At 39.7% G+C, this 21,469-nt stretch overlaps 1 protein-coding gene across 1 annotated transcript; it reads left to right on the top strand.

Moving 5' to 3' along the window:
* The first annotated feature begins 301 nt into the window (after positions 1 to 301).
* SLC34A2 (solute carrier family 34 member 2) lies at positions 302 to 21,085 on the top strand. Its single transcript, XM_018068037.1, has 13 exons — positions 302 to 423; positions 6,163 to 6,277; positions 6,377 to 6,517; positions 6,992 to 7,120; positions 8,020 to 8,163; positions 8,799 to 8,910; positions 10,001 to 10,196; positions 10,897 to 10,992; positions 13,219 to 13,339; positions 14,070 to 14,237; positions 15,626 to 15,742; positions 15,830 to 15,954; positions 17,415 to 21,085. Exons 1-13 carry the CDS (start codon positions 325 to 327, stop codon positions 17,988 to 17,990), a joined length of 2,139 nt encoding a protein of 712 aa, XP_017923526.1. The 5' UTR covers positions 302 to 324; the 3' UTR covers positions 17,991 to 21,085.
* Positions 21,086 to 21,469: the final 384 nt, after the last annotated feature.

Genomic DNA, 21,469 nt, shown 5'->3' on the forward strand with positions numbered 1-21,469 from the left:
TCTCCTTCACACCCTTTTGACAGACTTTTGAGATTGCAAAATATTTTTGGAAAATTATTATTGGAAAAAAGATTACTGAATGATCAGGTGGACAGCAATTTTTCATGCTGGAACAAACCGTTCCTCAGCACTCACATGAACACATTTGTAACTTGTACTTAAATGCTGATGGGACATTTTTTAGAATGTGATAAGTGTGAAATAGCCTGTAGTTTTATCAGTCCTGGTTGCTGCCCACTCCTGCTAAAAAAGTTTTATTGTGATCATTAAGTTGCAGGTAGGCAGTTCCTCTGGACTGTAAAATAGGAATGTTAGTGTGCAGTGATGAAAGCAAACTTTGCTCAACACCTGTCTATATATATTGCAGGTTTCAGTGGCTGCTCAGTTGATCCGTTCACTCTGTTGTCTGGGAATAAAGACGTGGTAAGTAAGAACAACTAAGACTGAGTTTTCTTCTTCTTTGAGCTTGTTTAGCTTGCAAATCTGAAGTTCTGCTTTTGCAACTTAAGGAATGGCAACAGAGAGCTAACACAGGGAACTGTAGTGGCATATGAAATGTCATTCAATTGTTAGCATTTTCACCTTGTTTTCTTTCAACTGCATTTATGTTTTAAGGAAGTGACAAAAACATAGTTCTGAAATCAAACTGTGGGTTTTTTTCCTGTGAACAGCTAGGGTTTTTTTATGGAATATGATAAAGAAAAAAAGCATTTTGTTAGCAGCTACCCCCCAAAAATCCCAACCAAAAACCCAGCCAGAAATAACTGCCTATAGCAAAAGAAAGTATTATTTTAACTGTTATTTGGATTGAAGAGAAGTGAGATTTTAAGTCACAGTAATCAGTGGTATTGGATACTGGAAAATGTATAGGATATTATTAATGAAACATTGGAAGGGAATACGGTCAGTTCGTGTGTTAGCATAGATCTTGTGTAAGGTCTGTGTTCCTCACCACGGCTGTGTCAGACTATTCTTGATGGAAACATTTTCTTATGCTAATTTGGTTTGATACACGGAGGTAAAAGGAATACATTAGTCTAATGTAGTTTGCTCAACTAATGTGTCAGTAGGCAATCAGCTGGTTTCTCAGTAACTTTTATTATCAGCTCTTCCATTAGATCAGTAAGTCTTTTTAATGTCATTACTTTTTCCTCTCTCTATTCTTTACTGCATGTTTTGTCTTTGGGAGGGGGTAGATCTGTTCTATTTCCTTGCTGGTGGGGTTTTTAATTTTCTTGTTGCTTTATTCTGAAAAAGCAATTGTTTTATTTAAACACCTACTAGGTATTTCAAGTAGTTCACTGATATTTCCTGGCTCTGGCTCCTCAGTGGTAGTTTCCAGTGCTTTTCTTAGTTGTGAACTCAAAAATTAATGTTTGGGATTCATCTCTCTCTGCACTTCCTTAGAAATTAGTTCTTTTTACTATTTTGTTTAATGTGATTTTTTTAGTTTTGCTATGTGTTAGATTCAGGCTTGTGAGCAATGAATTTCAGGAATCCATAGGGATAAACAGCAAGTACAATACTTTTATTTGGTAGTTTTCAAATATCTTTTTTTTCCTTTTCTACTACATGAGTTGAAAGTTTACATCCTGGTTAAGTCTGCTAACTTATTCAAAGAAAAAGCCCCAGGGAAGTGGCTGGTGCCAGAGAAAAGACTTGCTCCTAGTAAGGCTGAATCACTGAGGGTGTTTATTTAAGTTGTTACTGGTTCTGTTGCACCTGGGGCTTTGTGGCTGCCATGGAACAGGTTCTGGGGCAAAACTATCAGCTGATGTAAAACTACCGAATGAATTTGTGCTGGCTAAGGATCTTTCTTTTTCTGTCTCTACATGATGTGCTTCTATGTTGGAAATTATATATTTTGAGGGGAAAAAGACAATATTTTTTCAAACTTTATACAAGAAAGGTTGCCATGTAGCTTGGTATTTATCCTTATGAAGTATGTGTGGTAAATATTCATATTTACTGTCATATAGTCGGATATCAGATTAGCTGATAAATCCCTTTTTAACATAAAAACCATAGGTCTATGGTGAATGATAAGGAAGTGATGTATTTTTGTAGAAAACTGAGAGAGAAGGAGGAGAGTGAGAGAGAGAAAATGGGGAAAGCTTGGCTGAACCCACAGCCTTATATGGAGCTGCTTAAGCAATCTGTAGATAGCTTAAGCAATGTGTGTGGTCACGTTGGCAGTTGTTGCAGTTATTACCAGTTAATTTCGAAAATACTGCTATTTTCTTCAGTACTTTTTATTTCATGTTGGTTTGACTGAGTCTGTTCCCCAGGATTGAGATTTCTTTAAGGCTTACTGGTTTGTAGCTCTTATTTCAGGCACAAGGTGGCCTTTTGGTGAGCTGTCATGGGTGGAGAGGTACGAACAATACCACCTGGGCACAAGCAAGTGGTAGTTCATTTTCTCTGTGTTAAATCCAGCTAAACAAATACATCAACAACTGTTTCTAATTTAAATCTGCAAAGCACCAAGAGTGCAGCCCTGCAACAGAGGCAAAGCTGTTACAGCCCAGTGAGTCACTGAGGAATGCAATATAGGGCAACTGTGTGACACCTAGTGTTGCTCAGATAATTCCCCAGGGACTTTAACTCTTTGAAATGCTGCAGTGAGAGAGTCAGTATGGATATAAAAACCATGGGAGACCACTTGGCTCTGACTTTTTCCTCCCTCACAGTTTATTTTAAAATTTGAATGCCATTGATTATTTCCATCTATCTCCCTCTTAAGAGAGAGAGGGTTCAGTTTCTTTTGAAGTTAGAAAGGATGTCACACATAGTTAGCATTTCCCAAAGACAAGGAAAGACTATACTTACAACGAAAGAAGCACACATGATGGTGTGGGAGGATTTGCCACAAGGTGCACCAAACGGACTGGATTACAGTTTGTGCAGGCATTAGTTTTCAGACCTTTGCAATATGCATAGCATATTGTGACCTGCCACTTTCGGGAGGAAATTAGCTCCCATTTCAGCATAGCTCCAAACAGGAGGATATCCAAAGTGCCGACGTGAATCCGGATGGGAGCTCCATGACTTCACCCTGGGTGCAGGCACCCTGGCTGGTGTTCTGCCAGCCAAGGAGGGAACCAGATGCACATGTCTGAGACACCTGGGCTGGCACAGGGATGGGCAGAGCTCATCACTCCAGCACCTCATCCAGCAATCGTGGCTGTCCCACCTCTGCACCTGGACCTGTGCGTCCAGCTGAATGCAGCAAGTTTTTGCAGTGTGTGCTGTCATTGGCCCGTTCTCTAACATGTTCCTTGGCAGCATAGTTGTCTTTGGTGTTCAAAAGCAAACCACTAATAGGGTTTTCATTGTCATTTATATCTTGCATCAAGGATGTTGGTCTTTAACCCAGCGCCTGACGTCAGCCTTTCCAAAGGCACATGTGAGCTGCCAGGGAGCAATGCAGTCAGCTTTGTCACCCCACTGCTCTGCAGCACACACATCTTCTGCTGAGTGTTTTATCAAGACGCTAATGCTTGTATTTGGGCCAAGGAAGAATTCTTTGAAGGGAAAACTGTAGAATGTAGATTATCCTTGTAGCACAGCGATTAATTAACAGTAAGTAGCTGTGAGCAGGACTCCAGCAAATAGTATCAGGTGTCTCTAAACTTCTCAGCTGTTCCTTTGGACAAGAGTCAGGATCTGGAAAAAGATGACAGCTTTGGTAGTGCTTCAAGGATCTAGATGGTTTTGCTTTCATCACTCCTTGATACCACTCACACAGAACAGGCTGTTCTAGTTAAACCTCTGTAAATCCAAATGCTTGAAGAAACGCTGTAAAGACCTCCAGTATTCAAATCTGCCTTCTCAAATCAGAGGTTGACTAGGGCTCATATGAATAACTTTACATACATACCTATACAAAAACTTCCTCCACAGAAGTGATCAACTCTCATTCTATGGCATTTGATCACATAAAGCAAAACCCATAATAATACGTGACATACCTGTGGGATCCTGAGCACCTCAGGAATATGGGAGATGCTTGTGAAAAAATGCTCTGCTGAATTCTTGAATGAGTTTATTGAGGAGACACGGGTCTGTTTTTCTGGCGAAGTTTTCGAGCTCCTGTTTCTTTAGTGAATGCATCAGTTCAGTTTCCATACAATAATCATGCAGGCTGAATCCTTCATTTCCATACTGAGTGTAAGAGAAGAACTGTAGAAGTACTGATGGCATCTCTAGGAGTAGTGGTGTCCAGCATATTCTGTGTCTTCATGGTTGGAATTCATTGTCAATGCAATTTCACCATTTGACTTCCCAGTGCATTTTCATGATTGCATTTCACTTAAGAAGAACTTGTGCAGAGCAGTTATTTTTTTTAATAGCTCTTTAAATGCTGAACATGTATAAATGAAACTCGTTTAACAAGATGGGGATGTTCTGACGTAGGTGGGGTTGGTGGTTGTTTTGGCCTGGGTGAAAATGCAAGAATTTGCTTCAAGCAAATGGAAACCCTTGTTGAAACAAGCAAGAATGACTTTCATCTATTTTAAGATCTTTGTGTATCTTGGGAGCTGCTATGGTTCTTACACCACAGATAAAGAACGTGTAAAAGCATAGATATTGCAAATGAAATTGTAGAATAGCTTTTCCTGCTAATGAGGAAGGAGAGATACTCTTTTCTTTGTGGAGTGCCAGCAAACAACACCCTCCTCTGTTAGAATAAGACATGAGTGGTTTGTCTGTGACCTTTTCTTTCCCAGGAAAAGGAAGAGGATGTGTGGCTTACTGATGTGGGCAGGGACAAAACATTTTCACCACCAGCTACATAAAGGATTATGATTAAATGAATGATTAATTATACTCCCTTAGAGTGGCTGCTGCTTGTAGCTGAACCTTGTTTATGGGAGCATGATAGTCCAGCCCAAAAGTCCTCCTGACTTTTGGAGGCTGGGCACAGGGGCTTTGTTTATGAGGAGCATAGGAAGCAAATTTGCTCACCGGTGTTTCAGAAGTGTGACAGGGTGCCAGACGTGGTGGTTGTGGGGCAGCTTTGCCAGCAGCACTGATCGACTCGTGTGGCAGAGAGGGTGGAAGAGACAGATCTGAAGGTGAGGCTTTCTTGGGTAGGGTTCACTTCTCCCATCCTTTCCACTGAGTTTTGGATGTGCTGGCTGAGCTCACCAACAAACCTAGAAAGATAGAATTATTGTGTATATTGGCTTGTCTCTCCATGATCACCTTCCCCCTCTTTCATGTCCTTCCCTCTGGCTTCCAACATTGGTGAAGTAAATACGTAGGACTCTTCTAGGCTTTGCCTTCTTTTGTGCCTGGGCGAGGATCTATTAAGGGTGCTTGCACCAGTGCTGGCAGGATTTGGCCATGTGATTTATTTATTAATGTTGAGGTGCATGTCAAATATATTCAAAAGGGGTTAGGAAGGATGAGGATCAGAGGGAGATCCTACATGATGTGGGTGAGATGGACCTTGCTGCCACTAGCTCATCTTCATCTGCAGCATCAGCTGTGAGTTACAGGCAAATATAGACCTGCAAATGGTCACTGGTCTCAAACTGTGCTCTTGTCCAGGCATTCAGCAAGCATCCTTCTGGAACTTGAAACCCTGGGCTCTTCCTCCACCTTGTCTAGGGTTCTCCTTTCCATGCTTCCATGGGAATGAAGCAGTAAAGGCAACAAGAACATTGTGTTCAGCTTGTATGACCCAAACTAAGCAGCGTTTAGGGAAGAACTTTTTTGCTAAGGTCGATGTATTGAATTACCAGTTTGGTAAAGGTAGTTTCTTAAATCTAGATGGTGGAAGAAAATAAAACAGTTCTCTGACTTCTTCCTGAAAGGAGCTGAAATTAATTAAAGAGAAGAAATGCCTACTGTTTGGAAAGCAGAGGAATCTTTGCTTTCATGACAGTTAAAAGTGTATGAAAATACAGATGTGAGAGGGAAAGAATTTTTTTAGTTTCATACACAAATAAACAGTAATTTAAAAAATAATTGAGAAATCAATTTCAGAAATTAAGGAATAATTCATAAAGATTACTAAAAAGTTGTGTTCAAAGGCAAATTGCTTATATTCCATTTCCATCTCCTTTGTTCTTAATCTTAATCATATCTCCCACATACCCTGTTGTAAGTTGAATATAGACTGCATGTGCATTTTAATCAACACTACTTTATTAGTCACAGATCATGGCTCCCTGGCCTGAGGTAGAAAAACCTGAAACCAATAACTATATTGGGGACTCTTCCAAACAAAACCAGAACATGGCTGGGAAAGAAGGAGAAAATCACAAAGGTAACGTGCTCACCAGTGAGTTATAGAGGTATATAAGTTTTGGGGATCCTTGGACAGGATGGAAAGTAATTAAACAATTTTTTACACATTCTATTTCAGCAGGCAACGTGGCTTCACTTGGAAATAAAGGGGAAATTCAACCTGCATTTTCCACAATAGCCTTGATAGATGAGACAAGGCCAGAGGAAGAGGACCCGTGGGCTCTGCCGGAACTGCAGGACACTGGGGTCAAGTGGTCAGGTAGCCATTTCTCCACAAATAAATTACCTGCATTTTTTTTCCCACCACTTCTTCTCTCACCTTCTCTAAAAGTTAATGGGGATCTTATACTTAGTCAGCTAAGAAGGATCTGGAAATCATGCCGCTTACCTTCCTTAAAACACAAAGAGATATATGGAAAACAGTCCAGCACTAATATGGTTTTATATCCTGGCTCCTGTCTTTCTTTACTCAGTAGGATCGCTATAAAATGAAGGGTCAATCTCAAATTTTATGAGGCTTTTGTCACATACCAAAAAACTTTTTTTTGGTGGTAAAATTAAGTAAACAAAATACCTGCTTCTGCAGTTAAAATGTGATTAAGAACATTCTTTTGGATTTAATCACACATTGAATTCACAGCACTGTCTTTGTCTCCATAGTCTCTGCTTGTGTGCTAGTGTTCCAGAGAACACTTCAAGCAAGTCCTTTATGCATAATGTATTTGTTTTGCAGAATTGGATAGAAAAGGAAAAATCATTCGTGTACTCTACGGGATAGGAAAGTTCATTATGCTGCTTGGATTGCTCTACATGTTTGTGTGTTCTCTGGATGTTCTGAGCTCTGCTTTCCAACTGGTAGGAGGTATGAAAATGTTTAAAATATTAAGAATAAACTGAATAAGACGGGAAATTTCATCTGAGCGACTTAGTTACAACTCTCACTCTTCAAGAACATTCTTCATATGTTTTGAGACAGAGATTTAGGAGTAGCTCTGATTGAAGACTGACCTTCATTTGTTTGGAAGGGCCTTTCTTCCTCAAATTCCAAAGAGCTGTTGATGTAGTTATTTGCCCTGATTTCTTAGTGGTTTCCTGTTACTTTAGTGACAGTTTACATGGATACATCTGTGCATAAATCTGTCACATGTGAAAGACATTTCAACAAGTTGAAATATGAAAACTGTGCTCTTGACCAAAGCATCCAGCACTGAAATATCCCCCAAAACTATCAAAGATGAAAACTATTGAAATATATTTTTTACATTTGCCAGTCTTCAAGGGTTGAATTCAAATGAGGGCTTCAGGAGTGGTTATCATATGAGTTTCTGTGGAAGTATTTTTGATTTTTGGAAACACAGAAAGCTACAGGGACAGAATTAATCAGTATTATTAAAATAGTTTTCCTTGAGGCAGTAACCAAAAATACCAAGTAATAGCATTTAAATCTATGCATATGTGGTTTTTGAGTGACAGTCTTTCCTCTGATGGTAATAGTTTTATATGCTTCTCTCTAGAGTTCAGTAAAGCTTGTTTAGTCACTGAAATGAGAGAATATAAATTTTTCTCTAACAACTGAGAAGCTGAGAGTTCAGGACCTAAATTTGGATCCCTGGGCTGCATCACCTTGTAATTTTTTTGACCAGCAAGCATGGCTATATATATGTCAATTAAATGGGTTGAATAATCTTTAATTAAACACTCTGATAATTTCTGTAGACTTTACCTTGCACTTCCCTCACTCTGGGAATATATTTTTTGTAGGTAAAGCAGCAGGGGACATATTTAAAGATGATTCAGTGCTGTCTAATCCTGTCGCGGGATTGGTGATTGGAGTTCTGGTGACTGTTATGGTCCAGAGCTCCAGTACTTCCTCATCCATCATAGTCAGCATGGTGTCCTCCACATGTAAGTCTGCTTACAGTATCTTCCTACAGATTACTCATAAATCTTATCTGGGGTGCAAACATTCCCACCCGCTTTCAAGTTGTGGAAGCTTTGGGTGTAAGAATAGAGACTGCAGGAAGAACTTTTCACAGATGTTACCTTGATATAAAATAAAATTTTAAAAATTAATAATGATAGTATTAATAGTAGTAGCAATACTAGAAGTACTAGTAATAATAGTAAGACCACAACTGCCATGAAAATCATTGGAAGCCTTGGCACTGAATGCCTTAATTTTGAAATTATCTGCATAATTTTCTAATGTTAGGCAGTTACTAAACTTCATCTGTTTCTGTGGCATCATTTCTAAATTCTGCAGTAAGTAGGCAAATGCCTGGGAAAGAGACTTTATCTTACTCTGGCCCTCCAATATGTGGTGAAAAGGGATAACCATTGGCTGCAGTTTCAGTCAGGACTATGGGAGTGTCATGTTCCCATGGGGTTTGATTAAAGCAAACATTTGGATCACAGCACCTAATCCCAGTGACATCAAGGGAAGTCATGGATTCAGTGACATTAATAGAAATCTTCATTGAAGCTTAGAGCTTGCTGATGATCTGATTTTCTCATTCAGTGCTTCCTTTTCTGCTTTCCAGTGCTAACTGTTCAATCAGCTATTCCGATCATCATGGGAGCAAACATTGGCACCTCAGTTACAAACACGATTGTGGCACTCATGCAAGCTGGGGACAGGAATGAATTTAGAAGGTATTGTACTTAAACGCTACACCTGAAAAGTTGTTTGTTCCTTCTTTGTAGGTTTTCTTCCATTTTCCCTATCACTACTACAACCATTCAACCTTTCTAGTTAGGGAAGTCACAAGCATGGCCATGGCAAAGGTGCGAAGCTGCCCATATATATGGCTTCATATACTTGAAGAAAAGCATATTGGGTTCCTTTAAAAGTTTTGTGGTTTTGTAAGGATCCACCATTTTTAATGATCTTACACAAGGATAAATTTTCAGCTGCTCCCACTATGCCACCCACATTTTATTATGTCTTAGTTATTGGAGGGTTGTATAAGAAGTTAATATTACATTATTTTTGTCTAGTCTCCTTAAACAAGATTTCGATATTGAAGATTTTTTTAAGTCTACAGTAAGCAAGACCTGGTAACTCTAGAGAAATTATGTGTTCTGGCTGTTGAACACATAAAGTGACAGCTTTTAGACCGCCACTTGACATTGCCACTGAGAGAGCTTTCGCCTTGCTGGAGATGGGCAGTAAACTTGGTAGAGATAGGAGACTTTGGTACCTTGTCATCTGTGCCATACTGGACATATGAAATACTCTTCGCCAAAGTCTCTGAGGGGAGAGTTGTGGCTCCTCAGGCTTTAGAGGAGAAGATGGAAGGCAGCTGTACACCAATGGCTTGCAGGAACACATGAGGGGGCCGCAAAGCTCTCTTGCCCTAGGATTCAGGGAGAACAGGTCCCAGAGGAAATCACTGGCTGAGGAATAAAAATGTACCAAAAATGGGTGAGAGACAAAACAAATGTAGGCTCTACAGCCACTTCTTTTTTCACATGAGTACTCTTGGCAGCCTTGTGTTAAAGATCTCTTTTGCCTTTTCTAGTTTTTCTTGTTTTACTCACCTGGCTGGCTCTTTAATTGGTCAACAGTGTGGAGACAACTTAATGCTCCATAGCCAAGTAGCCATCTCCTGTGACCCTGGAAATGAAATGATTCCCGTCTTGAAATGGACTTCATCCCCACTGCTATGATTTCATATCTAACTGATGTTGTACATATTTTGTCTAATTAAAAGCAATCCTGGTTTTTAATTTCTTTTTGCAGGGCCTTTGCTGGGGCAACAATCCATGATTTCTTTAACTGGCTTGCTGTGTTTGCACTGTTGCCCATTGAAGTTATTTCTGGCTATCTTTACCATCTCACCAATGTTATAGTTGAGTCCTTTCATCTTGAAAGTGGTGAAGATGCCCCTGAGCTACTAAAAGTTATCACAGACCCCTTTACAAAGCTCATCATTGAGGTAAGCTCTTTCTCACTTCAAGCAAACTGCTTACTTGGTTCAGTCACAGCTAATCAAAATGCTCTGAACATGAGAAGGGTTCCCACTTCTTTCTCTATGTCCTTGGCTTAAAGCTCGTGAGCAGATGAATTCTTCTTTTTGTTCACATTTCATAAAACCCCGGCTCTATAGTTCCTGTTTCTATTTCCCCCTCATTTCACCTTAATGATGACAGACCTAGCCAGGAGGAAGGAGAAGGCAGGTGAGGACAAATGCAGCCATGTGAGATGGATGGGAAGGCAGCCTGTTGCCTAGACATGGGCAGACAGTACTAGCTGAGACAACCTGGCACAGCCAGAAAATCAGTGTAGGACCTGACATAACCGCGTGCATCTAGAGGCCAGGGGGGAAAGAACACATCGTCTAAAATGGCAGTAAATACAGTCAGGCAGTTGGTTAAACAGAAAGGGAGAGATGAAGTGGTGGATGATTTGGGGAGAATGAGGCACAATATTTGTGCATGTAGAGTTGAACCTTTTTGTCAGAGTAAACCCCCTCCTACATGCTGGGCAGCTCCAGCACTAGAGATGATCATGCGGGTTTATCATGGTTGGGATTCCAAAGGGGATTGTTTGAGTAGAGCTGAACAGAAGTTTGTGATGCAAGCTGGAATAATGCATTTTTAAAATTTTTGTTCTTCTTCTTTTTTTTTTGTTTTAAGCTTGATAAATCAGTAATAAATGCAATTGCTACTAATGATGAATCAGCAAAAAACAAAAGCCTGGTCAAGGTCTGGTGTGTAACTGAAACCAATGTGGTGAGTATTATGCTAAATTAATTGTCAGGTACCTCAGGAAGTGTATTACTGATCTTTAGCTGACATTCCTTATCATAATATTGTGAACTTAGATTTTTAAATGATGGGGTTTTTTTCAGCAGAAAAAGAATGAAAACAATTTAAGATAGTTTTTCCTCCACTTAAACAAAGGATGGTCACCAGTGGTGACCTTGACCTGGCTACTTTTGGTACCATACAGGCCCTCACTTATCAGTACTGCTGGTTTGGAGCCAAGTCTTTCATTCCTTTCACACACACAAATGTCTTTAAACTGTGATACTACTGACTCCCTGAAAGTGGAAAAAAATCTGCAACATAGGCCAAAGAAAAGATCTTTCTGAACACAGTTTATCTACTGATCTAATAAGTTTTAGTTTTCCATATGTTAGGGTGATCTGGTGGTAGCTGGTTATTTGCAGCTTTCTTGGAAAACTGCCCTTGGAGAAAGCCTCTGTGGGGCTGTGCCCTGTTGTTCTTCACCCGAACAGCACTGCAGCTTGGAGGAATCTCTTGCCCAGATTGACACCTATGAGTACTTTGATAAACTGTGGAGCTGTGTTTGGTTTGCATTGTTCAGCTAACTAGTAATTAGAGCATAAAATATCCTTTGATTCTCTCATTAAAGTTATTAGTTGTACTTGTTGTCATGTATAGAAAAGTAATTCCTGAAGTGCTGAGGCAGGAGATACTTAAGAACACAGAGTGGAGGTTGAAATGAAGTGCCCAGCTCCTATTGAATGATAGTCTGGATGGCCAGTGAAATGCTAGCTAGGGAGATAGTGCCAGGAGCAGAGCTGTGCTCATCTGAAACTCTGCTCAGGTTACACTGCTGAGTGTTTCACCTTGGGGGGGCAGGGGGCTTGGGCAGCTGCCCTGCTGTCAGACCCCAGCCCGTGCTGAGCCCCCAAATCCTACAGAGGACAGGAAACTATTCTACGTGGAAAGTGTAGGCTGAAGGAAATGTATATTTCTATATACATGGTTTTATATTGTGCTTGTCTATATTTTGGCTGTGTACCTACTGCTCAAGGATATAGTCAAACTACAAAAACATATGAACCCCATAATATTTTGACTTTAACTTGGTGGGGGAAATATGTTTAAAGCAAAACATAAACATTTTGATCTAATGCAGCTGCTTTGAAACTCAGATGTTTGAAAAAAATTCAGGAAGGTGAGAAAAAAGATTGTGCTGTGTTTGTAAAGGCTGACACGATGGGGAGGCTGGAGCCCAGGTGTGGGGGCACTAGATCCACTCCCATCCTTGCCCACATGCATCAGCTGGAAGGTCTTGAGAATGCAGGTGTCTGTAGGCAGTACCCTGATTTCTTGTTCTCCATTTCTACAAAAGAAAATCACTCAAACATGTTTAAAAGATACCTGCTGTTCAACAGCATGGTTCAGAGTCCATTTGGCTGTTAGTTGCTCTCGTGTGGAAGTACAGCTCAGTCAATGAACTCCTCCTTAGTCTGCATAAGGACTTATGGACTTGGTGTCAGAATGCAGCATGTCTAGGCTAGGAGTCCTTATGAGGAAGGTTTTAATGTAATATAAGTAGAAATTTAGGTTCAGCTCCATAATAATAATGCAAATCATAGTTCTTGTAATTAGCTCTTAGATAGCGTTTGAACATTAAAAGGAAAGTAGTAGCAGCACTTCTGTTTCTACAGACAGGAAAACTGAGGCACGGGAAGGCAGTGCGAGCAGCTTGTGCTCATCCAGCAACAAAGGCTGCACTAGTATTGTAGCACTCTGAATCACAGCCCTGGTGTAGTACTCACAAGACCATTAACTGCTGTTGAGATGACAGTAAAGAGGTCTTTCTTGGACCAAGGAAGCTGTGGTGCTGCCTGGAAAAGGAATGTCACTGTCTTGCAACTGCAGCCTTATATGAGCCTCACTCCACTAACTGTCATCAGCAGTTAAGGTTCTTAACTATTAATGACTTGGTGCTATGGTTATTACAATGTAGAAGAGTTTGGGGACATTTTAATCTTTAAATGTTGTAGTAATTGGCTTGGGTAACAGCATGATGATTTATTTCAAGAATGCAGAAGTTTCACCTTGACATTAATGTGGTGCCAGCTTACAAATCTGCCCTTAGTTGATGAATCCTTGGTTGTAGTAAAAACCTAACACTTTATATGAGCTCTTAATAAAAGGTTGTAAATGACTGAACTATCTGCTCTGTCTGGCGATCTTTAGACACTGCAGAATGTCACAGTTCCATTTCCAGAAAACTGCACAACTCCTGACTTTTGCTGGACTGAGGGAAACATGACATGGACTCTCAAGAATGTAACTGAAACAGACTATATCACTAAATGTAAGTAGTAGAATTCTTTCTTCTATGGCAATATCTTTACATATGTATATAGCTTTTTGATGGTGTTAACAGACCACTTCAGAGGTGTATCAGGAAGCCCTTGCCTGCGTACAGACACATGGTACCAGTGCAGGTGTTGTCTGAGGAGCCTGTGCTCTGCTATAGCTATGCAGCTGGAGTTACCAGCATCATCATGGTATCTGGCTGCAGATGGATCTCTTTCCATGCTCCTTGATATCAGTAATTGAGGTCTTCAGTATCATGTCACCCTCGCTGTTCAGATGGCTTGGAGCTATGGTTACTTTGCTGTAATGGTTCCTTGGATATCTCCATCCCTATGCATGCCCTGCAGGAGTTTCAATGGCCCTTCTCAGGCACGCAGCCACCTCTGGGAAAACCTGACCCACCATCCAGCTTGGAGCACTCCAAAACTTCCTCCTGCCATTGTACTTCTCTGCCTTCTACATGGTCACCCAGCTCCTGCCTGCTCTGTCGGGGTGTCTGCTGTGTGTTTTATAAGCATGTCCATACAAGAGCTTCTCCTGCCCCACTCAGACATAGCTTTTGTGGAGCAAGGGAGGTGGCATTTTCCCTCTTTGCATCAACCCCTCAAGCTGTGTGTGCTTTGGTCCCATTTTCCAAGTGACATGTACAAAAACCAGGACTGGATTTAGTTAGGATCACAAGCAAAAATGTGGCTAGGCTAATTAATTTTCCATTTCTTTTTCAGGCCAGCATCTCTTTGTAAATTCAGACCTGCCTGATCTTGCCATCGGTCTTATCCTTCTGGCTTTGTCCCTGCTTGTTCTGTGCTCCTGTTTGATAATGATCGTTAAGCTATTAAACTCTGTGCTTAAAGGACAAGTGGCGAGTGTTATCAAGAAGACAATCAACACTGGTAATTATCCGCTTTTCCTGAGGATTGTTTTCAGGAATGACGAGGACACTGAACACTTTTATTGATATTTCCCATTCTGGCAGATAACATAAAATAGTTTAAAGAAAATAGTATTGAATGAAAATCACCCCCCACAACCCTCCCACATTTTTTCTCCCAAGCATATTTTTTTCTTTCTTTTAAAAATCTAACAGTGAATGGCTTGATTGAGAAATGCAGCAGATTAACAGCATCAGAGACCAAAGTCCAGGCTCTGTTTCTTGATGTATAATCATTAGCTGTTAGAAATGTAACGTTCCCATCCTCAAAAGATAGCACTGAAGTGCTGAGACTGTGATTGCCAGTTCTGGCACAGAGCCTCCATGTTCCTTCCAAAGTAAGTTGTCAAAAGTTTGTATTAATTAATGATCTTGTCCTTGTCCACTGCCTAACCCTCTCTTCAGTAGGATAAGGCAGCTTTCAATAGTGGCATTTTCTGTCTTGCCCTGTGCTCTCCAGGTTTTTTTTTCAGCTTGGATCCACTGAGTGCAAATGTTGGAGTTTTTTTCGCTTGGCTGCTTTTCCTGCATACTCTCTTGAATGCAGAGATTGGAGCCTGTAGCAGAGAAAAGCAGTCCTGGCATAGATCCCAGGCTATGGTTGAGGAGAAGGTTCACAGAAATGGGGAAGGCAACAAAGTGGTCCCCAAGCTCTCTTCTCTTCTCCTGGACAAAGAATATGGTCTGAATTAAAAACAAGGGGGAGAAAGTAAACAGCTGCCAGTTACTGTTTATTTCATTTCTGAGCTGCTCGGTGTTCCACCGTGTCTTCCCAACTGATTAAGTTCTCACTTCTCAGCTCACTCATACATCTACAGACTGCAGGGGACCATTGTGCCTAGTTTTTCTAATCATCGTGTTTAGTTTTCTTTGCAAGAGTTAACAAGTAAATTTTTAGGAGATGATCTCCTTGAAACTAGTTAGAACAAACCACCTGATTTTGTAAGGATGCTCCTCAGAGCTTTCTGAAGATCTTATTCATGCAGAAGGTGCCTGGTCGCTGAAACCAAGGCTCTCAAGACACTTAGAGGGTTTTGTGTTGACCTCTGTGAAAACATTTCTGATACCTCATTGCATTACAACATGTATGCTACCCTTGGTTAGGACGAATGTCTACCTAGTCTAGTACACATCTCAAAGTGCATCCAGTGATGGAAGGCTGGAGAAGGAGTGCAGCTAACAGAATAAATCAGAGTAGTAGGACTGACTCTGACCCCAAATTACCATTTAAGAGAAAATAGGTAAAAAATATATATATATTTTGAGTGCTTCATAGTCTTCACTAATGTGTTACTGTTACACAGAGCATTCTGTTGTACTAACAACAGTGTTCTCCCTCTATTCTTTTAGATTTCCCATTTCCTTTTACTTGGTTAGCTGGATACCTGGCTATGCTTGCAGGGGCTGGTATGACCTTCGTTGTCCAAAGTAGTTCTGTTTTCACATCTGCTATTACACCCCTTGTTGGTAAGTTGTCAATACTGTGTTCTATATCCCATGTTTTATCTTCTCTGTTTTCCCGAAGCCAACTCAATCCTGCTTCTTTTCTCACAGGCATTGGCGTTATAAGCATTGAGCGCTCTTATCCCCTTACCTTAGGAGCTAACATTGGCACGACCACGACAGCTATACTTGCGGCTTTGGCAAGTCCAGGGAGTACATTAAAATATTCACTACAGGTCAGTATAAGCCAATGCTCATTCATTTCAACTGCTAGAGCAAAAAGGTTGTTAAACATTCCCAGAATGTCACTATACAGTTAAATCTTGCTTTCATAAATTGGCTTGATCTGAGTGAATTAATTCAGAACTGAGACAGGGTGGGCCACTTAACCCCTGAGCGTGGGGTCTCTGCAGCTTGGAATTCAGTGCCCATATATCTGACAACCCTCTTAGAGTTACTGATTTCTGTAAGGTCTCTTCTCAGGACCCCGACTCAGTTCATACAGGGACTCCTGTAACATAACTGAAGGCTTCACAACCCTTAAGCTGGCAAGCTCTCTGTCTATCCAAGGTTGCAGTGAGCATCACGTATTTTTCTCATTGTAAATGTAATCTCAGTGGATTTTATTAAATTTCTTGTTGCCTCAAACTGTTTGAAAAATAGGCAACTTGGCTTTGGCCTCCCATTTTCCACCTGGTAAAGAGCCTGGCAGCAGATCACATTTGAATGAACATTCTACATCAAAGAGGGAAAAGATAATGACGTTTCCTTTGTGAATAAGACAAATGTTTTTTACTAGCCCAAATAAATCAAGATAAATAGTGAAGCCATTTTATTGTCCTCAGGCACGATAGAACAGATGTAATCATGAGAAGATGTTATCTTGATAAAGCTCAGATTTCATGATAACATACTGGTTTTATAATGCACTTTAAAAATAAACTTCTGTACTTTCATATTTACTTTGGTCTGATAACAGTTACAGAATGAAGATAAGGTGAGAAAGGAATGTACTCTTTTGTTCAGTATATGCTTATTCTAAGCAATTTCTGAAAGCTTTAGCAAGAGGATGTCTCTTGATGCTTATTTAAAAAAAAAAAAATTTGAAATATGTGAATTGAATGATTATAATGACCCAGACAAAGTCCTATTCCAGGAATCTCCTCAGTGCCCTATAAACATATAGCTAAATTTTGTAAAATCCAGGTCTGTATCATTAAAAATTTTAAATAACCTCTGTGTAATATCTAATTTACACTTCCCATATTTTCACTAAAAATTATGGATGCAGAACCCAACAATGAACAATTCTCACATAGTACCCATGCCTTACTAACAACAGAACTGTTTGCTGAGACCTGTTTGGTGTTTCAGCTTTGTTTCTGATGGACTCCATTTCTTGCACTTGGAAGCTGCATTTTAAGACTTCTCCATCTGCAGGGGGATCCAACATCCACTCTAGGCCTGGCTTGTGTTTGTAGGCAGTGATCTTTGCAATATGCGAGGCATTACCGAGTCCTTGTTTTGTGCTAGGAAAGGCCCTGCAGTGAAATAGCATGAAAGACAAGAAACAAGAGTAGGGAGTAAGGAAAGGGAAACTATGGAGTCTGAGTGCCACTGGAAGTTATTAAAATGTCAGTAGGAGCATTTTAAAGGCCTTTTGGCTAATGAACTTCTCATATGTTTTTGCTTTCAGATTGCCTTGTGCCACTTTTTCTTCAACGTCTCTGGGATTATTCTGTTTTACCCAATACCTTATACCCGGCTGCCAATACGCATGGCCAAGACCCTGGGAAACACAACAGCCCAGTACAGATGGTTTGCTATATTTTATCTTCTAGTCTGCTTCTTTCTTTTGCCTTTGTTTATATTTGGTCTGTCACTGGCAGGGTGGCCAGTCCTTTTGGGTGTTTGCCTTCCCCTATTCATTCTTTTTATTGCTGTGGTCGTAATTAATGTTATGCAGAAAAGGCGACCCCATTCGCTGCCTGAAAAGCTCCAAAACTGGGATTTCCTACCCATCTGGATGCACTCCCTAGAGCCCTGGGACAACATAATTATGGCTTCACTTGCCTTTTGTGGGAAACACTGCTGTGGCTTCTGCAAGTGTTGCAAAGTCAATGCTGAACAGGAAGGTGCCAAAGACAAGCAACTAAAAACTACAGAGGTTTATGAAAACACCATGGCAATGGCTGATGAAGAAAGAGGTGGAAGAAGAGCACCAGCTGCAGCTTCTGTTGACAAAACAGTCACAAACAACACAGCCTTATAGTAGCGGATCAACCCATATTAGCAGAAATACAGCATAGGACAGTCAGGTTCTTCAAAACTACCTTGGACTATGCACTGAGGACAGAGTGAACATTTTGTTAGGTTTCTGAAACTGGTGATACATCACTCATCAAGGAATGGAGTCAAACAAGCTTGACAGAGTCCCTAGAAAATCTGTGCTCAGTTGCAAAGCTAATGACAGATTTGCTGACAGAGGATCTACTATGAGGTACCTTCCTCCAAAGCTATCAGTAGCAAACAAAAGAAATCCTGCTGCAGTCCCATGAAGAGAGAGATGAAAGGAGTGGTAATCAATTCAAACTTAAAAAACAAACAAACAATGCACTTGTAGAACAGCCTATCTAATCTACCGACTTATTCAGCAGAAGTTAATTTATAATACCTAAAAAGCTCTGGAAATTAAAAAAACAAAAGGAAAAAAAGATAAATAAAAAGGGGAATCCTATTGTTTTCATTGGTGTATTTGCAGTGGTCAAAATGGAAAACAGTTTTCCTAGAGTGGACAAAATCTATTCTACATGCGTGAAGGAAAATGAAATGCTGGGGTATCGTTCAGAAGCTCTTGGAATCCTGCTCTGGTGTAAGGGTGTACATAAGCCCATTCAAAGCCCTCTCTGTTTCCTTTAACACTGGGAACAGAAGTTATAATCTTTTGTTATCTCAGGCTAAAGACCATGAAACTAATTGCTGCTCCCTCTGTACTGTGTTTAGAGGCATCGAGTGGCTACCAAAGGTTTTGATTGACTCAGGATGTGGTTGTGTTGCCATTCCTCCCTCTAGATGGTCCTCTTCAACCCTGTTCACCATGTAATTCCACAACCAGAGGAACAGTGCAGAAGGAAGAACAAGTGACCAGTGTAGGGGAGGAGACAGCTACCCCAGCCTGGGCTGATGACAGATCTCTGTTTAGCTGTGGCTCCGTTTGCCTGAGCCACAAAATGATTTTTCAGAGTAGTGGTGAAGACTGGCTTTAGAGCTACAAAAGAGGGAACCTACAGAGCAGATTATGGCTAGCACGGGACATATGGTAATGTTTACTGGAGAGAAAGGGGTGTTCACCATCCCTTTGTACTCTGAACCACCCTCCTTGGAAATAATGTGAATTTTACTGGCAATTGTATGTAGCAATCCAAATCCCACATAAAATCCATAACTAATCTAGTCACTATCATGTGTAGCAAATCCATAGGTAGAGTAATACTTGGTGGGAAGCTGCTTATGCTCAAATTTTACCATTACTGATGTTTTAGTAATGCTTATGAGGTTGTTCTGAATCATGGGCTGACAAGGCATAATTTCAGTATCAGGAAAAGAGCATTTCAAAGATGCACTGTGTACTTCTACTGGCCTTCAATTGCTCAGATATTAGTGAGTATGGAAAAATACCTGAAGTCCAATCAGTAATGTTAAAAAAAATAGGTGATTTAGTGTAGGCCAAGAGTCATTTAGAGCCAGTTTAATTGGCTGAGTTTTAAATTAAATCTGTAATGGAAACACTGAGAAGACCCTTAGTGTGATGTAGCCACTCAGTGCTGCTAGAACACATTTACTTCTGAATAGCTGTTTTCTGCAGAGCTTGGAATTCAGTAGGTTGAATTTGGCTATTAGGTAAATACATACATTTTAGAAGTGGAAATTGTTTTCATTTACTTTATTAAACTGACATTCAAACTGGCAAACTATGTTGCCGAAAATGTGTTTGCAAACTGCATGCACACTGAGATTCCAATTGTTTCTGTAACTGTGAACCAGTGACAAAATGCTTAGAATCTGAGTGAATTTTAAAAATATATACTTTTGGTACAGTTCTGCTCTTTTGGAGTGTAGTAGCAAACAGCAGAGCTATGTCAAACTATTCTTTCAAAAGTTATTTTCATTGTTCTTCATGGAGTTGAAAAGAATTTTGTCAACATCTTATTTTTAAAGTTGGATTTTGATATCTTCAATAATTCTTCTTCATTTTATTCTCACAATTTTGGATGCTTTTAGAGTCTTTTTCTTTAAATTCCTGTGTGCATTTCCCATGCCTTGTTTCTTTAGGAAAATATGAGAAAAATAGTCAGAATTCTTTCCAAGTTATCTGAAGTTTCCATTGACCACTCATTAAAAGAGGAAACAATTTAGTCTACTTTTACTCATTTCTTAAGCAACATGCACCTTATTTTGCATCTTGAAGCATAGCCATCAAGAACAGTGATAATAACTGTGAGAAAGTGATTCTTACAAAAGAATCAGGATAATAATTGTCAGACATATCAGTACTTTAGGTTCCTCATTGTAACATTTCCCCTATGATCTCTTCTTGCTCCAAGTCATATTGTTCCATTGTGTTAAGCAGATTCCAACAAATATTTCTGTTTTTCACTTGACAGCAAAATATGTCTTGGTATATTTCCTCCCTTACTCTTACTAAAAGATATTTACACTTTATTTATAATTGTTGGAGTGTACAGAATTTTTCATAAGTTATAGAGAAAAAGGCTCGTGATTGTGTTATATATTACGTATTTGAAAACTATACAATGTTTATCTATAAAAATGTAAAAAGGAACTACTGTATATTTTGTAATATAACTTCAAATTGTTTGTAACTGTGTATACTGCATATTATGGAGGCTGTTGGCTCCATCAGCAGGTTACTTAAAGATAGTTAGCAATGCAGAGACAGATTTCTTGAAGTAAAGGTGTAGAAAAATGACATACTTTCATAATATGGCTTAATACACAAGGATATTGAACTCTACTTTTCTAAAAGATGTGAATTTTCTGTAATGAGAAATTTTGGAAATACAGTGTTTCTAAAATAGTTTTTTAAACTCTTAAACACTATCTTTTATTTGTTTTGAGGACAGGATATGACTTTATACTTTGTCATGAATATTCATCTTGTCTGTCCTCATGAAATGTAAAAATAAAGAGAAGTTTTAAAAAAATAAGATCTTTTCATAATATCTGTTTATATACATATCATGAAAGCTTACAGAAAAATAAGTATGCAGGCAAGTTCTAGCCTGAGCTGATGCAATGTACAAGAAATGAGGTTATCATCGAGCACTAAAGAAAAGCACCTCTGTGTCCAAATTTTCATATGAATGAGAGATTTTCATATGAAGAATAATAAACAGAATTGATCAGTGCAATTGTGTGTATCAAGATATTTTCTGGCAGGTTGCTGCAGACTGTCCTCAGTGAAGGCAAGCGTGGGAGAGCAAAGTCAGTGCTATTATGGCTACAGGGTGCATGATGAGTTATAACAAATGATCTCTATCACTGCACTAAACTCAGGTTCTCCCTGTTTTCTCTGGCAGAGTGTTTCCAAAATGCTCCTTATAGCCTGTGATGTCTGACTTATAACTGGGGAAAAAAAAAGTATCTTACTCTTTTTTTCAGTCACACATGACCTATGGAACTTAAAATTAAGCAGACAGAGAGAAATAAAAAGTACTCCTTAAATGCTTT

This window comes from Manacus vitellinus, unplaced genomic scaffold, assembly GCF_001715985.3.
Source record: "Manacus vitellinus isolate BGI_N305 unplaced genomic scaffold, ASM171598v3 scaffold_0_pilon, whole genome shotgun sequence".
Lineage (NCBI taxonomy): Eukaryota > Metazoa > Chordata > Aves > Passeriformes > Pipridae > Manacus > Manacus vitellinus.